Below are 21,284 nucleotides of genomic sequence, written 5' to 3'. Positions count from 1 at the left end.
TTAGAAGCACTTACTGCATGGATTCTCAACCCGTCATGTGTTAAACCTCCACATACTCTTCAGTCATTACAAGGAATGTAGAAAGTGGGCAAGGAGACCCTAATCATTAAGGCTACAGTTCATTTCATAAGTGTTCCTATTATGGGTCAAGCATTAATCAGTCACTACCATATGGACTGTATCTGCTGCAGCACCCCAATGGCAAATGTAACAAGAGAAGATACTTGAACAGTAGACAAAATGTGTAGCATGGAAAATCTAACTAGTAAATGTATAACCTTTATTGACTGATTACATTGTATTGCACTTCACTTCGAATTACTTGGTTTTTTGCTTTTTATGCATTGCTTTTTACTATTACAGTCGTACCTCAGAAGTTGAACAGAATCCGTTCCAGAAGTCCGTTTGACTTCTGAAATGTTTGACTTCCAAAGCGCAGCTTCTACAGCCAATTGGAAGCCGCAGAAGCCCCGTTGGACGCTTGGCTTCCAAAAGAACAATTACTTCCAGTTTTCAATTGTTCAGGAGCCGGAATATTCAACTCCCAAGGTGTTTGGGAGCTGAGGTATGACTGTATTTGTAAATTGCTTAGAGAAACTTGTGTAAAGTGACTAATTAACTAAACAAATGATACTAATAATAGTTCCAATTGCATAGTTCTAAGCTATTTTAACTTTAATTTGCCTATACTTTTAAAGCAACTAAACTTAACTGGTGAAACTAACAGTTAAATATTCTTGTATTGCCTTCCATTCATGCAGCACACCAAAGCATATACTATGCTATTACTTAGCCCTGAAAATATAGCAGGTTTCCTTAAATAAGTTTGCAATCAAAATTATTTTATTTGGGTGGTAAATATGATCACAGTAACAGACATTCACTAAAAAGGGGGGGGGCACCCAAAAGTGAAAGCTGAATATTTTTCATGTGTCATTAAGCAGTTTGGTAAAGTTTAGAAAATATTGCTGGATTGGTTCTAGAGAGCAAGTGGCATGCAGAAATTTTCAGAAACTGAATCTTCTTCCAATACAGTTTCACCTCTCTCATATACACCAGTGGATCTTAGTGACTGAAGCATTCTAATAATAATTTAATACATTAGATAATGATATTCTAAGTACACCTACTTGAGAAAAATGCAACAGCATTTCAACAAACACTTAATTTTTCAAGTCTTCCAAGAACAGCACAATCACACATAGAAATCTTTATTCAGGAACACCTTCAATTCTTGGTTTTCTTTTTGCAAATAAATTACATTGGCCATTTGCTGAAACCTATTGTTTCAAGCCTTTTCAGAATACAGAATTCTGGTGCTTTTCTAGATGAAAAAAAACCTATGCAACTCCATTATGAAAGTTAAAGAGACAAATACAATGGTACCACTGGTTACATACTTACCGTAATTCGTTCCAGAGGTCCATTCTTAACCTGAAACTGTTCTTAACCTGAAGCACCACTTTAGCTAACAGGGCCTCCCGCTGCCGCCGGAGCACAATTTCTGTTCTCATCTTGAAGCAAAGTTATTAACCCGAGGTACTATTTCTGGGTTAGCGGAGTCTGTAACCTGAAGCTGAGGTATGTAAGCTGAGGTACCACTGTAAAGGGATAGTGAGTCTAACTAAGTAACTAACTAACTAACTGGAGGCAAAAGAATCCTATAAGTATAGTTCTGCTACCAGGATGTTCACACCAGCTCGAGAAGGGAGGTGACTGACTTTCACCAATCTCTCATTCTCTCTCTAACCCCTTGAAAATCTGTTTTATCGCCATTGACTGAACCATGACATTCACATACCCAGTGCTTTCCAATGTTGTCGCAGTACATAACTGTAGATTCAAAGCACAAATCCATTGTAACTTATTTTATTTTTATTTGGGTACACTGTACTCTGGGTACACTGTGGGGTTTTTTGGTGGTTTTTGTCATCAGCCTTTGTAAAAATTATGAAGATCCATGAGGATCCTTTGTGGATCAATGCTTCTGTAGTGCTAGAAAACATCAGATCTGTGATTTGAACTGTGCAGTCTACCACTGCAAGCTTTAATTTTGTGGTTGTAGAGGATGCGTAAAATCATGCAAATTCAAGGTCTGTTTTAGTTCTACTGGATCAGACTTTTGCCTAGACCCCTTATAAAAGCAAGGACTTGTGTTCATGGGTGTCTGTCTGTCGAGGAGCAAGGAAGAGAGACACTGACCTGGGGAAGTGGGGAGGAAAACAACCAAAGTAGTGGTGTCAGAGTAATCTCTCAGAATTCCAAAAGGCCAGAAAGGATGGCAACCCTTGCTGCTTACCCAGAAATAAGACCCACTGAACTCAGTACGACTTACTTTTGAGTACAGATATACAGTGGTACCTCGGGTTACATATGCTTCAGGTTACATACGTTTCAGGTTACAGACTCCGCTAACCCAGAAATAGTGCTTCAGGATGAGAACAGAAATTGTGCTCTGGCGGCACGGCAGCAGCAGGAGGCCCCATTAGTTAAAGTGGTGCTTCAGGTTAAGAACAGTTTCAGGTTAAGTACGGACCTCCGGAAAGAATTAAGTACTTAACCCGAGGTACCACTGTATAGGATTGAAGTGTTTGGCCTTTATACATAAAAAAGGAAACAAACCTGTCTCTATGTCAAAAACAAGCATCAATTCTCAAAACACCTAAGCAAAAGCTATACATATCCTACACCACAAATCAAGTATCATCAATGTGCATGCTCTAATATGTATGTGAACAAGAAAAGATAGATGATACTGTTCATTTTAGCACTCGACACACATACCACACAAATTAATGATTTATGTAGAAACTGGTTCATTGGCATCTCCTAAATAAAATCCTAAATCCTCAAACCATATTTTGCCCCACTTGATTCTGTGATTTGAACAATGATCAGTTTGTTTCTTTTAAGTGTAAATGCAAATTTAACCATGGGCAGAATTCAATTGAATAGCTGTGCTAGCAGAAGTCTCACTAGCACAATGGGGCTTTCCCCCTTGCCTCCCCCTATGCCCCCCTCAAGTCTGGGGGTACTGGGATAATCCTCATGTCATCATGTGGGGCAAGGAAAAGGAAGATCATTCCATCTGGCAAGAAGAAATGTGTACGCTGATGAAATGATCATAATAGTGCAATGTTGACTTTGTCCCATGGTCTCTAATATCTCAACTAAATTTGACATGGAAGAAGTGAAGTTCTGAGTCAGTATTGCACTAACCACTGAAAAGCAGTACTTAGACCCTCAAAATAATAATAATAATGAGCTTCTGTGTTCCTATGTAAACATATTTCTTATTTTGCCCTGACGAATGTATACCTTGAAGTAGGAAATTTGCTTGATCATGTGGCATAAAAATGACACCCCCAGCTTTGTCAACAGCATGTAACAAAAACAACATGAGGAATTGACTAACACTAACCAACAAGAATCATTGTTAATACAGAAGAGCTTGTTTTTCTGCCACTGTGTAGCAACAGACGACAATAAAGAAAAGCAAGCAAACCTACACACTGTGCTTTTAAGAGACGTAGCAAACCAAATGGGCCAAATTCATGATGGTGCTTCGCAGTACAGAAACACAAAATATTTTGGCCCTGAACTGTTGGCAGAGAAACAGGAAATAAAGATTCACACTTTCTGTGCTGCTTTGTAGACAGCCTACCCAATAGTTTCCCTCATGTTGTTTAATGAACACAATCCCCATCTCTTTTGGCAGTGTTTGAATCTTTACAGTATAGTTGTTTACAAATGTCTTAGGTAAGGATAGAACTAGGCATTGTAAGTGTACTCAATAGGTTTAGCACACATCATAGTCCCTCCCACCTCTGCCAGCACTTCTAGTTTTCCACGTTTGAAGAGCATCACCTCTATGCCAAAGCATAACCTACTAGCCATATAGTATGGGAGGTTACTCTTCAATGGACAATCCAAATCTCCCCCTGACCACATGTAACTGGTTGCACAATTGCTTAGATTCTGGTCTTAAAGCTTATCTGTAGATAAATTACTCTCATATTCAATGGCCTTAATCCCAAAAGTGTGCCTAGAATTGTAGCCTTATAACTTTAAGGGAAGTGGAACTGTGTATAGCAAACTAGTGTCCATGGACCACCGGTGATCCACAAGTTTCATTCATGTGATCCACAACATGTCTCTGGATTTGTGGATGAAGATGGAAGGTAGCATATCCATCATTTTTAATATCTATGCTGATTATTAATTGTACTGGGCTGGGGAGACCCAGCCAGATGGGCGGGGTACAAATAATAAATTATTAGTACAAATAATAAATTATTATTATTATTACTTTTCTTGTTTTATTTCTTCTATTGTACTTTATTGTATTATAATTTGAATTCTGTGAAATTACAGTTGCTAAAAGAGGCAGAAAAATCATTAGGTGGTACACCAAAAATATAAGCAATGTCCAAATGGTCCTTGGAGGGGGTGTTGGGAACCACTAGAGCAGGGGGTTCCAGAACTTCCATGAACTTCATTAAGGTGATACACAGTGCCTCTGCATTAAATATTAATTTACATTTGAAACTGTATTTCATTGCTTCTTTTATATCTTATATTGTTTTTATTGTATTGCAATTTCAGTTCAATAAAATCAATCAGCATCTAGCACAGTGCATTATAATTGCTACAACTCAAGTTGTATTTTCTTATCATTGATCATATGTGCATATAGGCATATATGTTTCTTGCATGGTATAGTTATTATTATGAATGTGATCCATAAATATATACCTAGAATAGATAATATCTAGAATATTTTGTCATTTAACAATCTAAGGATAATACCTAATCCAAATTACATTTCATCCTGCCTCACAATATCACAGTACTGTACTGAATACTGTTTAGAGTTTGCTGTAGCGGTATGTTCCTTCTTCAGTTTACAATCCACCCTCTTTTCCTTTGAAAACATTGATCATATTTGCCTCCTTGTGCTATTACAGAGCAGAAGTTCTTCAAGTTTAGCATTCAGGACAGGATCCAAAGAACCATGCTACTAGCTCTACTCATCCCAAACATCCTTGACTTGTGGTTCTCAAGAATCAGTTACCTCACCCCCAAACACACACAGAGTAATGAAACATAGCAAAATACTATTGAAACACTTTCAAAAGCAGCATTTACTGTGGCATGACTTTAAGAATTACTGTTCAAATATTTAAAAAGTGGAAAATTCAATCAATCCTCAGATATATTAACACCTGTTTACAATGAGCAAAGCAAAATAGAACTATCCATTCCATGTTGACTGCCCCAAGAACAGCATTCAGAGGTTCTTTCTGACACAGAGAATTGATGGTCTTATAAAAGCACTTCACTGTGTGTTGAATTGTGGTTGATGGTTATATTTCTGAATACTAACATAGCTAGTAGCCAATGGCAGACCTTAAAATTACTTTTAGAAGCTATTTAAAGCCGGTGGTCATCACAGAGCTCCATGGCAATACAAATGAAGTCTACCTAATTTGTAAAAACAAAAACTTGAGGCTGCTGTGCCAACACCATGCCAAGACAGCATTGAACTCCATCTGAATAGATATGCTTAAGGTTGCACTGTGAGCATAACTTCAATATGCAACATAAAATCTCTATAACTGTATAGAGTACAGTATATGTGACAGTATAACCGGTAATACTTTCCAAAGTTATATTAACAAAAAGTCTAGTGGCACCTTAAAGACTAGCAAATATATGTGCATGCACACACACAAACACACAAATGCAGTCAATATAACAGTTTCTTTCTTCACTTTCCACCATGCAGTTAAAGAAGTGTGTTGCTGCCTATAAAAGATCTTGCACAATGCACATGTTATTTGGGTGCTTCTAGATGGGGGCTTAATTTGGAAATAGGCCATTGAGATTTGCAGATAGAATGTTAGCAACAAGTGTTGTTGTTGTTAACATCGGATATCCCTTAGAAATTTTACATCTGGATTAAATGTTCAAAATATACAGTCTGACATTTTGAACCCAACAACATGAGGATGCTGCTAAATACCTGCATGTCTGAGGAACTCTAACCCCACAATAAACACCCATGTGGTAGCACTGCTTTGCTAGGAGACATTTAACATGGATTTTGTCTAAACTCTGTAATATCCACCAGCAACAAGCTTTAGGAAAAGAAACCTTCTGCCTGAGAGCGAAAACTGATATTTGTCATTAAAGTTTTTTTTAAAAACAACAACAACACTTTCAAAGGGTTCAGTGGGATTGCATGGTGTGTTTTCAATTCAGTCTAGCCAACAAACCTGTCCTTTTATCAACATGACTCTACACAGTCACTACATTAATCTAAATTCCACACTGCAGGTGGAGCATTTTACATGCCATGCTCACACCTGCCTGAATGCTAGCATACACTGAGAAAACCTCTTTTTCCTGACATTAAGCGCACAGGCCTTTTGGCGATTCCCTAGGGCATGAAAGCTATGCATTTACACATGATGCCATCTTACCTCCTCCATTTTTGTAGCAGAGATACGGGAATCGCCACACGTTTCCCAGCCCAATAATCTCCCCAGCCACAGAAAGCACAAATTCAACCTTATTGTTCCAGTGGCCTCTTTCATGCACTTTCTTATCGTTACTGTGGACCAAGTTGGTACTTGAGGCTTCGGGGTCCAGAGCATCCTCTGGCTTGCCATTAATTATAGGAATAGTCTTTTCAGCTGTCATGACTCTTTCCAGCCTGAAGGAGAAGGAGAAAAGGGAGGGGAGATAGTAAGGAAGGTTTGGGTGTTGAGACATCCCTTTCTCCTTGGTCAACACACCGTTTGCTTTGCATCTCCCGTTTCACAAAAGCCTCAATAAAAAGCGCAGGAGATGCAAAACTTTGCCAGATCCCTGCTGCTGCTGCTGCTGCTGCTGCTGGGATTATTTAGCGCGATAAATACAAACGGAGACAAGGAGCATTGCGCTCCCTTTTCCCACAATCCCTCCCCTGACCAAATGCAGCAGCCTTGCAAACCTGCCATACATCCCTGGGGCTGCCCTGCATCTTCCTAGGGTGAATGTAACGCGTGGGGAGGAGGCCGGATTCTTCGACTCACCCAGGACTCTGCCTGTGCTGTTGGGAGAGGGAAGAGGTCGGTGCCGGGCTCGCCGCTGAACCTTCGGGCTGCGTCCCTCTACGTCCTGTTGCGCCGTCAAACTGGGCAGAGGGGGCCCGCGGCGAGGCAGGCGTCCGCGGCGGAGGCGGCAACCGGGGCTGAGGGGGAAAGGCTCGTGATAGGCAGGGACGTCTGGTCTTCTCCCTGGCCGCTGTCGCTGCCTGGGAAAGGCTGGGGTGCTCCTGGGCTGGCCACGCTGCTGAGGGGAAATTTGCAACTGCTCGGCGGCGCTCGCGGAGGAAAACGCACAACACCCGCCCCCTCCACCCACCTCAGTCTGTCCCACCAGCTCTCCCGCCTCCCCTCCTCCTCCCCGCTTCGCTGCCAGCAGAACAGCACAAGCCCGCGCTCCACCTCCTCATAAACGACGACAAATATATGTGTCTATTCCCACCCGCCCCTCCACCTCCCATATCCTCCCCACCCCCTGTTCCCGCCTTTAGGACATCTACGAGCTGAGGGAAGCAAGGGGCGGGGAGCCCAAGAGCTACTAGCCATGGCCACATGGGCGCGGGAAGCTGAAGCAAGCTAGCCCAGGGCTCCATGCGGCCGAGGGAGAAAACGAAGTCGTTGCCAAAATGCAGGCGAAGCTGGGCTGAGGGGCGAATGAGACCCCCCCAAAAAAGGCGGGAGAAGAAGCCAGAGGCCACCCGCCTAAGACACTGTGTGTGAAATGTTCCATGAGATTGCAATGGCCTAAAACGAGGGGCAACAATGCCTTTGGGGCATCCTCAGCATTAGCAGAGGCAACCGGTGTTTGCCAGGGATGTGCACACGGCTAGCCATAGTTGCTGAGCAGAGGCGCCAACTTGCACACCAGATTGAGGGGTCCCAGCATCATGCGTGTGTGTGACGTCACGTGGGCAAGGCTCATCATGCGCCGGTGATGTGACTGCCTCCTGCCAACTTACCATCCTGCACTTCCAGAAGTGAAGCCCGGCTTCCTGAAGTATGTCTGCAGCAGCAGTGGACCTCAGTGGAGGCCTTGAGGTGGCAGAGGCCTTGGCCTCATCACAGTGGTGAGCCAGCAAAGGTAAGGTTTCCAACAACCAGGGTTCAGAAGCATTGCTGCCTTAAACTGTGGAAGAAGAACATAGCCGTCATGGCTGATAGCCATCGATAGCCCTCTCCTTTCATGAATAGGTCTAATCTTGTTTTTAAGCTATCCAGGTTGGTAGCCATCGCTGCGTCCTCTGGAGCAAGTTCTATAGGGCTCCTCAAATATTTTGTTTGGGAGAGCCAAAGACCCCTCAGCCTCTAGGAGTTGACTCCTATGCCAGCTAGTCAACAAGACCACTCCTGTTGATAGTGGCTGCTAGACTGGAACTCAGCACTTTTTTGGAGGAGCACTTTCCTGAGCAGGCAGCTCAAAATGCTTGTTGTGATCTAAGGGTGCTGCTTCTACAGATGTTACAAGGTTTAGAAACCCTAGAAATACAATGATAATATAAACAAATGAGTTGTGGTGCCTTTCTTGTGACCAGGTAAGGAGGTCCAGAGTACTGCTGCACCTGGTCCTGCTTTTCGAGAGGAGTACGTGAGCAGTGGCCAAGAACAGAAACCAAAAGTGGAGATGCAATAGGGATAGTGCTTCTCTAAAACATATGTTTTTTCATTGTCCTATATTGAAAGATTTTTGGCAGAAGGTAACTGAAACTAGCAACAGAATTGTATGGAACAACCTTACATTTATAGAGCAAAATATTATTTTGAATTATATACCCAGCACATGGAACCGTACAAAAGGACAATACAAGTGGGCTCTCTGTGCCCTTACCACAGCAAAAAGACTGATACTGATGAACTGGAAAAATAAAAATGGGGCTCCCTTCTATGATTGAATTGAAGATGTGTACAAACTCGTAACATATGAACAACTTGCATATAAACACAGACTTGCCATGGACAAATTCAATGATATTTGGAATCCATTCTTACAAATACTGTAATAGGTTAAGATCTGGTGCAGTACAATAACAACTTTGTAAAGTACAGTGGTACCTCGGTTTTGAATGTAATTCCTTCCAGAAGACTGTTCGAGTTCTGAAACGTTCAAAAACCGAAAACTCGATACGGAAGCCTCAATACAGAAAACTCAGTAAGGAAGCCACATGGCACGTTTGACTTCCGAGGCTTGTTTGAAAACCAAAGCATTTACTTCCAGGTTTATGGTGTTCGAAAACTGAAACGTTCATCAACGGAGACGTTCAAAAACCGAGGTTCGACTGTATACAATTTTGCCCCCCCTTTATTTTCCCTTCTACATAGCTACTGTTTCTCTTTTTCTTACTCTCTTTCATTTACATCTCATTATGTTTAGTGCACATATAATTATTGTCCTTTTTGAACTTTCAATAAACATGGGGAGAAAAGAAGAATAGAAACCAAAAGTAACCCAGGAAATAGAAACCGAAAGTCCTGAAAAGGTCCTCAGGAAATGGGTAGCAAATATCCTGCTCTGGTGCTACCTTTTTGATTGGGTGAGGGTTGAAAGAAGGCACAAGGGTTTGCTATTTATGGTTGCTAGAGAGAAAAAGCAAAGGAGAGCTGTTTCTGTTTGTTTAGGTATGGATATCAACTACTTCAAAAAGCAGAAGACACCAAGTGAGCCTCAGACACATACTGAACATACTGCTTCACTGGATATCATGCAAGTAGCACCTAAAAGAGACAGAAAATATTGAGGTACTGGTAGGGGCAGGGCATGAGAACATCCCAAATGAAAAACTGAGGCAGCTACTAGCACTGTACAACCTGAATAGCAGAAAAAGCTGGATAGAGGGAACTACCGAAAGCAAATCTTGTATCAGGTGCTTTAGAGTGGTTTTCACAAACCTAGACCCCCTACAAAAAGTTATGTATTTAAGCATCATAGTATGGGTCCAATAGTGTTTTGCCATGCATGGCTTTCTAAATAGTCTCATTTGTTGGTGTTCACTGCTGTTTTGAAAGGACCTATATGTCATTATTGCATTTTATTTCCCTAGGGATACGGGACACGTGTCAACTGAACAGCAAATGTGTCAATTGAGCAGCAATTTAATAAGTCATATGTAAGAGCTAAACAGGAAAATAAACAGACACTGTACTGTATACAATCAACTCTTGTGTATTGTGGGTCATATAGCATTGTTCTTTAGACCATTACTTCTCTTTAGGGTAAGACCAGTACCACAGGTAACATGACAGACCTTCTACAGTTTCATGTTGAGTAAAGGGATGTTGTATTTCAAAAAACCCTGGAAACTTGGGTGGGCAATGCTAAGTACCCCTCTGCAAGAACACAAAGCAAATTAATCAAGTTGTGTGGCCGAATTTCAAGAGAGGATATTGTTGTGAAGACTGATGCTTCCACAAATTTCTCAGTTTTAGCAGATGAAACAGCAGATATTTCTTGCATACAACAACTCTCTAGGTGTAAGATTTGTGGAAGAAAGTGAGGAGAGTGCATCTGTACATGAGGAATTCATTGGGTCCATTTCAGTCTCAGACCAAACTGCAGTAGGCATAGCCTACTGGGCAAAGATATGATGGTTGTTCCACCATAACAGAAAAATAAGGTGGGTCTCAAGCATCAGTTATGGCAATCTACCTGCAGGCAATCTTTGCCCCCTACTCGGCCCATAAACTGAATTTCACTGGAAATGTACTGTATTAAAGCTATGATAAAATAAATTCTGTATAATAGAATTATGTCTAATACCCATCATAGCATTGCTGTTTGAAACACAGTGGACACACAAATACAGGAAAATCAGTTTGTTTGCAGAAAATTACCCAAGTGTTCTTTTGCAAGTAAAGCAATGATCAAGATCAAGCAACACACAAACAATACAACTTTTGTAGCAGTTGTGTGCATCATTGACTTTAATTGTTTGTCATGTGATCATAGGCAAATATTTTTCAGCACTAGAGCCAGTCACCTAAGAGATCTATGAGATTAGGCATAACAAAAATGAAAGTGCACATACAAGAGTTGCTCGGAATAGAGGAACAACACAGGAAAGCTAGCAAAGAGACCTTTAGCACAATAACAACCATATTTTGTTTTGCAGCTTGGTAAGGTAAAGGTAAAGGTACCCCATCCCATATTGGCCAGTCTTGACAGACTCTAGGGTTGTGCGCTCATCTCACTCTAGAGGCCGGGAGCCAGCGATGTCCGCAGACACTTCCGGGTCACGTGGCCAGCGTGACAAGCTGCATCTGGCAAGCCAGCGCAGCACACGGAACGCCGTTTACCTTCCTGCTGGTAAGCGGTCCCTATTTATCTACTTGCACCCGAGGGTGCTTTCAAACTGCTAGGTTGGCAGGCGCTGGGACCTAACAACGGGAGCGCACCCCGCCACGGGGATTCGAACCGCCGACCATGTGATCGGCAAGTCCTAGGCGCTGAGGTTTTACCCACAGCGCCACCCTCGTCCCTGTTTGCAGCTTGGTAAAAGAAAACAAAAATGATTCTCCGAAGTATCAGTTATACATTTCCAAGCCACAAAGAATTGAAGTTTGAAAGCAAGAGTATTGCTTGTATGTACACATATCCCACTGTCCTATCTGATGAAATCTTTGTCAGATTTGCATGTTATTTCTAAGCTTAGAAAAACCTTGTTTCTAAACAAGTCAAGCCCAAACTGAGATAAGGCAAGAACAGGACCTTGGGCAAGACTTGAAGTGTGGTAGGCTCTGGTTGGCTAATTAAAAGGCCTTCATGTTATTTGTATACTTTGACTTTTGCAAGGCTGGGGAGACAGAGGCGTTGTATGGCACATGTTATCAGAGTCTAAGGATGGTGGGAGAAAGTGCTATTTTTCTAGAAAAAAGAGATGCCAGAACTCACCCTTGTTCTCTTATAATAACAATGGCCACCTGAGAGATGCCAGAACTCAAAACCCTGGTAGGAGAATTGTTTTCCTGTCACAGAGCCACTAATAAGATGTTGGTGCTTCTCCTTTCAAGGAAACAGCTGGACCTCATCATAGTCCTCTTCTGCAAACTTCAAGATTCCCAGGTTATACACACTTAATATTAAATCCACAAGTGTGTATACAGTTGTTTTAAATGTTTTATTTTATGTTTTTTCTTTTTTTCTTTTGTTTATTGTGAAAATTAATAAAAATATTATTTAAAAAAGATTCCCAGGTTATGACAGATTGGACAAAAGGAATACACCTGCATAATGCCTCCATCAAACTACTTCCAACTCCCTTTCAAACAATAGTATTGTCTCCAGTCTACAACCTCAGGTGGCATTTTGAAATTACCTAGCTCTAGCCCATCAGATGAAATAGAAACAGTGGGTTCTGGAAACTAGTATGCTGCTGCACAGATTTCCATACCCACACATTCATGTATACAGGAGAATAATAGCAGGCACGGGTGTTCAATTTGGTGTCCTAGTTTTCTAGCAATTGGTGACATCTTCTTGAGCTGCCAAGCAATGATAGCACACAATGGACAGATTTGCTGGCAACATTTATGGCCCGAAAAGATAGGCTCCTGTTGGGTTTGGCACATGCTAGTACAATATGCTTTGAGAATTGTAATGAAAATTATTTGTTGTCAAGATAATTCTCACAATTTTTTTCATCATTAAATATTTCTACAGTGTTGTTCCTGTATTGATCATGATCTGCAAATAGAAACACTGGAACATGTCCATGCAGCTGGATGCCACCATCTTGCAAAAGTTTTAAAGGTTAGCATGCAATTTGAATACATTTAACGAAATAATGACAAAATTAAAAATAATATATGACTTAGTGGATCTGACCAGCAAAGTGGTTTTCTGTATTCAACAGTGATCTTGTAGGACTCTCATGAGCAGTACGAGTCCTATCAGAATCTGATGATCGGGGAATTTGTCTATGAAAATAGAAAATAGATATTTTGCACTATTGTTGCTAATAAATATTTATATTTTGAAAGTTTACTTGTGCCAGTTTATACAATTTGTCCATCTAGCCCAGAATTTTTAGTTTGTCTGGGAGCAGTCATCTAGGGTTCAAGGCTACAGGTGTGTTTCTATTGCTAATACAAGCATGTAAATGTGGTTAGGGGCGGGGCAGAGTCCCAACTCAACCACAAAACTGACTGGTTGACCTTGGGCCAGTCATTGCCTCCCAGCCTAACCTATCTCACGCAGGGTTGGTGTGAGGATAAAAGGGGATGGGGAACTATGAACACCTCCTTGTAGTAAAGATTAACAAGAAAGGAGATTCCAACTAAACATTTGGGAAAACATTTTGATGGTAAGAGCTGTTCAACAGTGGAACAGACTCCCATGAGAGGTGGTGGACTCTCCTTACTTGGAAGTTTTAAAGCAGATGTTTGGGTGGCCTTCTGTTGTGGATGCTTTAGCTGAGATTCCTGCATTGCAGGGGTTGGACTAGATGACCCTTGGGGTCCCTTCCAACTCAAAGATTCTATGATTCCATGTAAATAATCCTTCTAACTGGAGATGCCAGGGATTGAAACAAGACCCTTATAATACAAACCACATGCTCCATGGCAATCAAGGACTTGGTTGTGGTTAAAAAGGCTGCCACAACTATCAAATATCAGACAATAAATTACATGAATCAGAGATGTAGTAAATAAAGGTAAAGGTATATATATATAAAACCCATGTAGTAAATATGCACTGTATGAACCAGTACCATAGCTGTCAAGTGTCCCTTATTTGAAGGGACAGTCCCTTATTCCAGCGCCATGTCCCGCTGCTGTCCCTTATTGATGGATGTCCCTTAAATGTCCCTTAAATGATGTCCCTTAAATTTCAAAGGAAGCAGCTCCTCTCCCTCCCCTCCCTGCCGGCCAGGGAGGAGGGAGGCTCCAACTGTGTTGCTTGGCTGCCCAATAAGAAGTCTAAGAACGACTGGAGGGTGGAGCTTGCATGCCTTGTGGGGGGCTAGTTAATGCAAGCTGAGGGGGGTTTTGAATGCTGGACGCCATTTTGTTGCACGTGCTGCTGCAAACTTTACAGTGCAAAGCCAGGCCGGGGAGCCATCTTAAGTTGAGGCTGCATAGGCCTTGTGGTGCATGTGATTCAGATTCTATTCAGTTGAACCTCTGGTTATAAAGTTGGTTGGACAGTGTTCTCGAAGCTACCAGCATGAGTTTGACCAGACTGCAGGAGGACAGGAAGACTGGAGTGCCTGGAACAGGTGAGGCTGCAGGTCCCTTATTATGGCTGCTGGTCCCTTATTTCCAAGGCTACTGGTCCCTTGTTTTCAAATCTGTAAGTTGACAGCTATGACCAGTACTTTTGTTTTTGTTCTGATCAAGACTAATATGCTCCCACTTCCATTTTTATCAAAATCATGTGAAGTTTTATTGGCTATCTACTCCTTAAATGCTTCTCTAGTGAGGACCAATCCCCCTGAAATTAGATGGATATGATGCCCAGAGAATACCCTAAGCTTCTTGTTTCATTCTATTAAGCTTTAAAATGTAAAAGGTAGCAGGCATTTTCAAGTGGTAGCTCTTACACAGAACACATTACAATAATTTAATCAAGAAACAATTAAACTAAGGTGATGGCAAGGTCTGGCTGTACCAGGAATGGGTGCAATTGGCACATCAGCTGAAAATGCACTTCTTAACAGAGTAACAGAATCGTAAGTTGGAAAGGACCCATTTGATCATCTAGTCCAGGCATGTCCAACAGGTAGATCGTGATCTACTGGTAGATCGCGGGGGTTTTCCTGGTAGAGCTTTGGCCCCTCAGTTTTTTTGTTCCGTCCCCCCCACCACAAAAGGGGGTGGAACAACTGTGGTTTCCTAAAGAAAGCTCAACAACTCTGGCTTCCTAAAAAAAGCTCAACTTTGGTCTATCCAATGATAATGGGTAGATCACCACCAGTTTTTTTATAATGTGAGTAGATTGCAGTCTATTAGGAGTTGGACATCCCTGATCTAGACCTCTGCAATGCAGGAATCCTGCCCACAGCTATACCCTGGGTGGCTTGAATCACCAACCTTCTGGTTAACAGCCAATACACTGACCCATTGCACCACCTGGGCTAGATTGCTATAGCAAACACCACAAGGCCAGATCCATGAGTACTCCTATGCTATCAATGTTGCCATCATGTCCCACTAGTAGTTCCCTAGTAAAAGGCAGCAGCAGAGTCTTATCTCTTATTTTAGTGCTTGAACTTTGACTCAACTGATATCAGGTGACTGACAAGTGGGTTGTCCCACCCACCTGTCAGAATGGCCTATGAGGCTGGGCAGCTCTGCATCCAGCCCTCCAGCCAGATCCAATTCCCAACTCCTGCTCTGACACTTGCCAGATCAGTTTATCAACCACAACCAAGTCCTTGATTGCCACGGTCTTATTATCTCTCCATCTGTAGTTAACCAGCAGCATCTTCATGTTCAAGGGATAGCAAACATGACCATCAATCTCCCCAGGACTGGAAGAAGGGACAGTCCTCAAATCGCTCAACCTTCTTCCCCAATTAACATCCACCCCAGCTTGCATTGCCATATTACGCCTGTGAACAGCAGCACCCAAATCACCCTCACCACATACCCTCCAACATGTCCCAGAGGAAAACTGGGATGCACGCCTTTTATAGCCCACACGCGTCACATGACTTGCATGAGAGCACAGTGCCCCAAAACAGGATTTCCTTATTAAATCAGGACAGTTGTTAAGTATGTCATCATTCTATGACATCTGACAATGTGTACACACTATATATTTAAAGTACACATTCTTTTAAAAATCCTGAGAACTGTAGTTCACCCCTCACAAAGCTACAATTCCCAGAACCCTTAAACTGGATTAAGCCTCATTTAATTGTTGTTTAGTCGTCTTAGTCGTGTTCGACTCTCCGTGATCCCATGAATCAGAGCATGCTTTGAAAACTTTCTTCTCAAAGCTTCTCCTTTTTTATGTCCATGGAGTTTTCTTGGCAAAATAAGGAGTGGATTGCCAGTTCCTTCTCCAGTTGGATCACATTTAGTCTAAACTTACGGCTATGACCTGTCCGTCTTGGGTGGCCCTGCATGGCATAGCTCATAGCTTCTTGGACTTATTCAAGCCACTTCACCACAACAAGGCAGTGATCCATGAAAGGGCTCATTTTATTAGTCCATTTCTAGTCTATTATAGCAACCATATACTGTAACTATTCAGAACCTATGCAGCTTGCTTGGCATTAGAAAAAAGAGAGAGGGTGGGTAGGGAAGAGTGAGATCTAGGTATTGCTTACATATTGATACCTAACTAAAAATCTACAGGCAAGCAAAGTCCCTTAGAGGTTTCATGTAGATGTTAAACAGACTGAAAGACAATACAGAACCAAAGGACCTATCTACAAGATTGGAGCCACATAACATAGTGACCTCAAATACCATTTCTGTGACCTGTTATGTTAAACACATAACCATAATCTGTTATGGTTTTCTTTCTTTGTCTCACCAGCTGCCATGTTGTATTTTGTCTGGTGGAATCAATTTTGCTTTAGCACAGATGTCTGCTGCTTCTAGGAATTGGAATACCTGTGTGGTTTGCACTAAACTAGCTGTTAGCTTTTGAATTTATTTCCTCCTCTGACTTAATCCCAGGCTCAAACTACTTAAACACAAAATTAATGTTAAGATTTCTATATTATATAATGTTAGGTTACAGAGTAAGGAGCAAAATAAGTCTCAACACTGCCATCTATTGGGACATCATAACAATACTTTCTGTAGAGGATACATGAATTGTTTGTCCAATATGTATAAACATGCTTGACATATAAAATGTTTTTATGTTTTAGATACATTTACTAATATATACACAAAATGCAGTATATAAAAAGCAGCCAAGATGTATAATCTATTGCATAAATTATTGGAAAAGCCACAATTAGCATGGAGTACTAATATTTTGAAAAAAATTATTTTAATACTGTGAAAATATTGCATTATTGTGAGTACTGCATTAATGCTGGTAAAGTGTATTGTGAGAAAATATGAATCAACAGCCTGATTCTCTCACAATAACTATTTGGTCACAATGTAAGGAGGAACTTAATACGTTGACAAGCATTGCTGGGACAGATCCAGGCAGCTCCATGAACCCTCACTTTGTCACATGTTACACAGAGTGTGGGGTGGCTTCTCACATATTCATAGCAGAAGCTATATATATCTATATATCTATATCTATATATATCTATATATAGATATATCTATATATCTATATATCTAGATATATATATATATATATATATATATATATATATATATAGCCACCAATCTGCTCTAGATTGGAATTCATTTTTAATGACACACAAGGATTAAACTCTAGGAGGAGGAGAAATGCTTCCTGATCAGGCTGTCCCTGCTTTCAAATGAATCTTATATGAACCCAAGTGCCCTCCTTGCAATGATCTCCTTTGGCACCTATGCAGGATGCTAAAAAGCCAAAGTCTAGTCCACGTCAAGCCACCAGGAGAGATGTGTGACTCGGGCACGCTGCAGGCCCCGCGGTAAGTGCCGGCCCCCACGGTGTGGTGCCCAGTGCCAGCCATGTTTCATTGCGTTTGTTGACTGAACTAAGAAGTTTCATGAGCCCTATATATATCTCATATTTTTGCTATTTTGTCATCCCCCTCAGTGACACCCGGGGGCAGACTGCACCCACCGCACACACCCCTTTCCTATGCCACTGATACCATCTCTACCATGCTTCAGTTAGATTTAAATCTTCTGTGCAGCTGCTAACTATTTGAATTGACTCTTAGACACAAAAAAGTAGTACAACAATGAACTGACTAAAAATAAGTGCCTGCCCTTACACTTTGCTTGCTCCAGTTTCTCAAAAAGTAATATGCATGACATTGTTGTGTACACCACCACTTTTAACTGCTTGCCTTCAACAGAAACAGCTGAGTTTTGTGGTGGCACTAATTTTTTAATGACATAAATAATAGGAAGCAGCTTTAAGCTGAGTCAGACCATTGGGTTATCTAAGCTGAATATTGTTCCCCACATCGATTGACTTCAGCTCAACAGAGTTTCACACAAGGTCTTTCTCAGTCCTACTTATTGACATCAGTGACTGAACTAAGAACTTCCGAATGCAAAGCATGTGGTCTACCACCGAGTTATGGTCCTGACCCTAATTTTCTTTTAAAGTATCTAAGTCCACTTTAGACACATGAAGTTTGATTTTTATTTGGCAGCCAATACATGGGTGTAGAAGAGAACTACAACCTATGACAATTCTATTAAACCACAAAAAGCATTCACAATAGCAGCAATGGATTACACAAGCATCCTATCATTGTAAATAAATTAATGCCTATAGTGGGATAGAAATATATTCTTTATCCAAGTAGGGGTGATAGTATTTCATTTATTGGTAACCTTCATGTTAGAGTTTCCCTTGAAGTTTCCCTGCTCAATAATAGCTACCTTTGTCCTGAACCACTGGGTACCTGTCAGCAAGTCCAAAATCAGGCCACCTCTGCAGTCAATTCAGGGGTCAGGGCACCTGGAGATCAGTCCCAAAGAACTCCCTGGAACATCCAAGCAAACACAGCATCTCAGCTCTGCTTTCCTTCTTATACTGTGCCTGCTGATTACAGCATCTGAGCTTGATGAGGCATGTGACCCTCACCTGTTCTGAAGAATCACACACCTCCTCCCAGAGCTGGTGAGCCCCACCTGGCCAGCTAATGAGCTTTGCTGTGGGCCCTTGCCTGCTTTAGCCTCTTAGAGCACCCCTTCCACTGCTCCCTATTCCCCAGAGCCTGCTGTGTTTGTGGAGACAGGGGATCCTCTGGCTTTTGTGGGTGGGTCCTGCTTCTCTGGTTCCTGTGCACTGACCGCTATCCCCTCATCATCATCCTCCACCACCCCGTGAGTACTTCCTACACCAACCTCTCCTTCCCTATCCCCAGCTTGCCCTGGTGTGTCCTAGTCCCGGCTATAACCATGGCCGGGATCCTCTTCCTCCTCCCCATTGTTCCGCCAGTTCACGACAACCTTCCACTTAGCAACTGCATGTCCAGTTAGGGTGACTGGTTTTTGAATGTCAGGAATTCCTGCTCACAAGCCTGCCATGAAGGGCAGTTAGGTTGGTGGGCACAAGTGAAAGGGTTGCTACAGTGGTAGCCCCAGAGAGCACCCTCCTAAAGGATCCCTGTCTGGATCCCTATCTATCTGCTTTTAAGTGGGCATCTTTTCAAAATACAAAACTATGCATTACAGAAAACAAGTATGAAATATTGAAGCAGAGACAAAAAGGGGACCAGGACAACCATAACGCACTGCAGACTTTTGGTATGATAGAAATTATAACCAGTCTATAAAAATAAAAACACTGGACATGGATACCCCTTATTTTCCAGTAGGGTGTACTGCATTTCCAACAAACCTTTGTTTGTGAAGCTCTGTTTGGTTTTGGACTTTACTGTATTATTCACAACCATTTAGGCCAGGGTAGGGTGGGGCAATTGGTTGTGTTCTGCATCAGTAATATCATACCAAGAAGAAAGAAATATGTCCTTACCTTTTTTCTTTTACTTCTCGAGGCTCTGTTTATATTGTCATTTTTTCTAGTAGGGCTAAGTCTCATACTTTCATGTACCAGTGAGAAATGTCTGCTCAGGCTATTGTGGCTCTGGCTACAGTTAACATGGGGATAATCAGCTGATGTTTATTGAAATGGTGTTGGATTTTAAACTATAGTTTCTCTCTATTTAATACCAAAATATTACTTTGTACTGGTCTGGCTGGAAATGGTTGTATGCTGCTGCTTAAGCTGAATGATTTTGAAAGATAACTTGTTTTAAATGTACTGTTACATTTAAACAGTTACAGTTAGTATTTATATTATAGTAACTGTTTTCCATCTTGAGAAAATTCAGTTTTGTAATGACGACATATAAATCTCATATAAATAAAATAAATTATAAATAATAAAAAAAATTAATTAAATAAATTTTGCAGGGAGATTGTCCTGTGTAAAATTCAGAAGGACATTTCTGGAAGGCAATACAGTGGTACCTTGGGTTACATATGCTTCAGGTTACATATGCTTCAGGTTACAGACTCCACTCATCCAGAAATAGTACTTCAGGTTAAGAACTTTGCTTCAGGATGAGAACAGAAATCGTTCTCCGGCGGCGCGGTGGCAGCAGCAGCGGGAGGCCCCATTAGCTAAAGTGGTGCTTCAGGTTAAGAACGGACCTCCGGAACGAATTAAGTACTTAACCTGAGGTACCGCTGTATAATATATCTGGGAGTATGCACCAAAGTTAAGATCTAGCTTTCAGAAAGCAAGTTGATTTAGGCCGAGCCACTTTGAAAAGTGTGTATTTCAGTTTGGGGCCAAATGAGACTTTTGCAATGGAAAATGCAATGCTTTGTAGGTCTAGTCATTGACTTAAATTGTGAAATAAACAACTATATTGTCCACATCCCAATCTCTGAGTGGCCTACCGCTTTTCTGGACAGTGCTATCACTTAGTTGTCACTTGGGCAGCATTAAGATGCTGCTCAGAGCACTTAACTGGCTAGCTAAGGCCATTACCTTACAAAGAGACTATTCTGGCCAGTTGAGGTTTCCCTTACATACACAGATTTAGAAGGGACCCATGGGTATCATCCAGACTGACTTTTCAAATATTTTGTAAGGCCTTTATCTGAGAACTTGAAGAGCCACAGACACTTGGAGTAGACAGTGCTGCATCTCCTGGGATAGCTCAGTTGGTAGAGCATGCGGTTGGGCAAAAGATTCCTGCACACAGCAAGTTGGGCTAGATGATCCTTGTGGTCTTTTCCAACTCTGTGATTCTACGATTAGATGGAACAGTTGAAAAAGTCAGCTTCATATTTTCATAAAACAAAGGTCAATACATTGTTTTGCAAAACATTTCTTCCCTCACTGATACCATGTCTCAGTTTAAACTAGGGGTGGGGCTCTCCAGGTGTTGGACTCCAACTCCCATCAGCTCCATCCATCATGGCTGATAGTCAGAGATGATTGGAGTTGAAGTTCAACAATATTCGAAGGACCACAGGTTAACCATGCCTTTTGAAAGATATATAAAACCCTGCAGTTCCCTAGCTGTTAAACTCTTGAGTTTATGTTGTCACAGCTTGATCATCCTGGAAAATCCACTTGTATGCAAATATTTTGTT

General features: G+C 41.5%; 1 protein-coding gene across 1 annotated transcript in view; it reads right to left on the bottom strand.

The window, feature by feature from the left end:
• The window catches only part of SLC6A11 (solute carrier family 6 member 11), a 95,910-nt gene extending 88,730 nt beyond the window's left edge, over positions 1 to 7,180 (bottom strand). The window contains exons 1-2 of the mRNA XM_079967293.1: positions 7,080 to 7,180; positions 6,486 to 6,718 (exon numbers count right to left, since the gene is read on the bottom strand). Coding sequence (XP_079823419.1) covers positions 6,486 to 6,705 — 220 coding nt within the window. The 5' untranslated portion in view covers positions 6,706 to 6,718; positions 7,080 to 7,180. The remainder of the gene's footprint in view (positions 1 to 6,485; positions 6,719 to 7,079) is intronic.
• Positions 7,181 to 21,284: the final 14,104 nt, after the last annotated feature.

Source organism: Podarcis cretensis (assembly GCF_951804945.1).
Source record: "Podarcis cretensis genome assembly, chromosome: 2".
In the NCBI taxonomy this organism is placed as follows: domain Eukaryota; kingdom Metazoa; phylum Chordata; class Lepidosauria; order Squamata; family Lacertidae; genus Podarcis; species Podarcis cretensis.
Note: the sequence above shows the minus strand (reverse complement) of the source record. Positions and strands in the feature narration are given on the sequence as shown.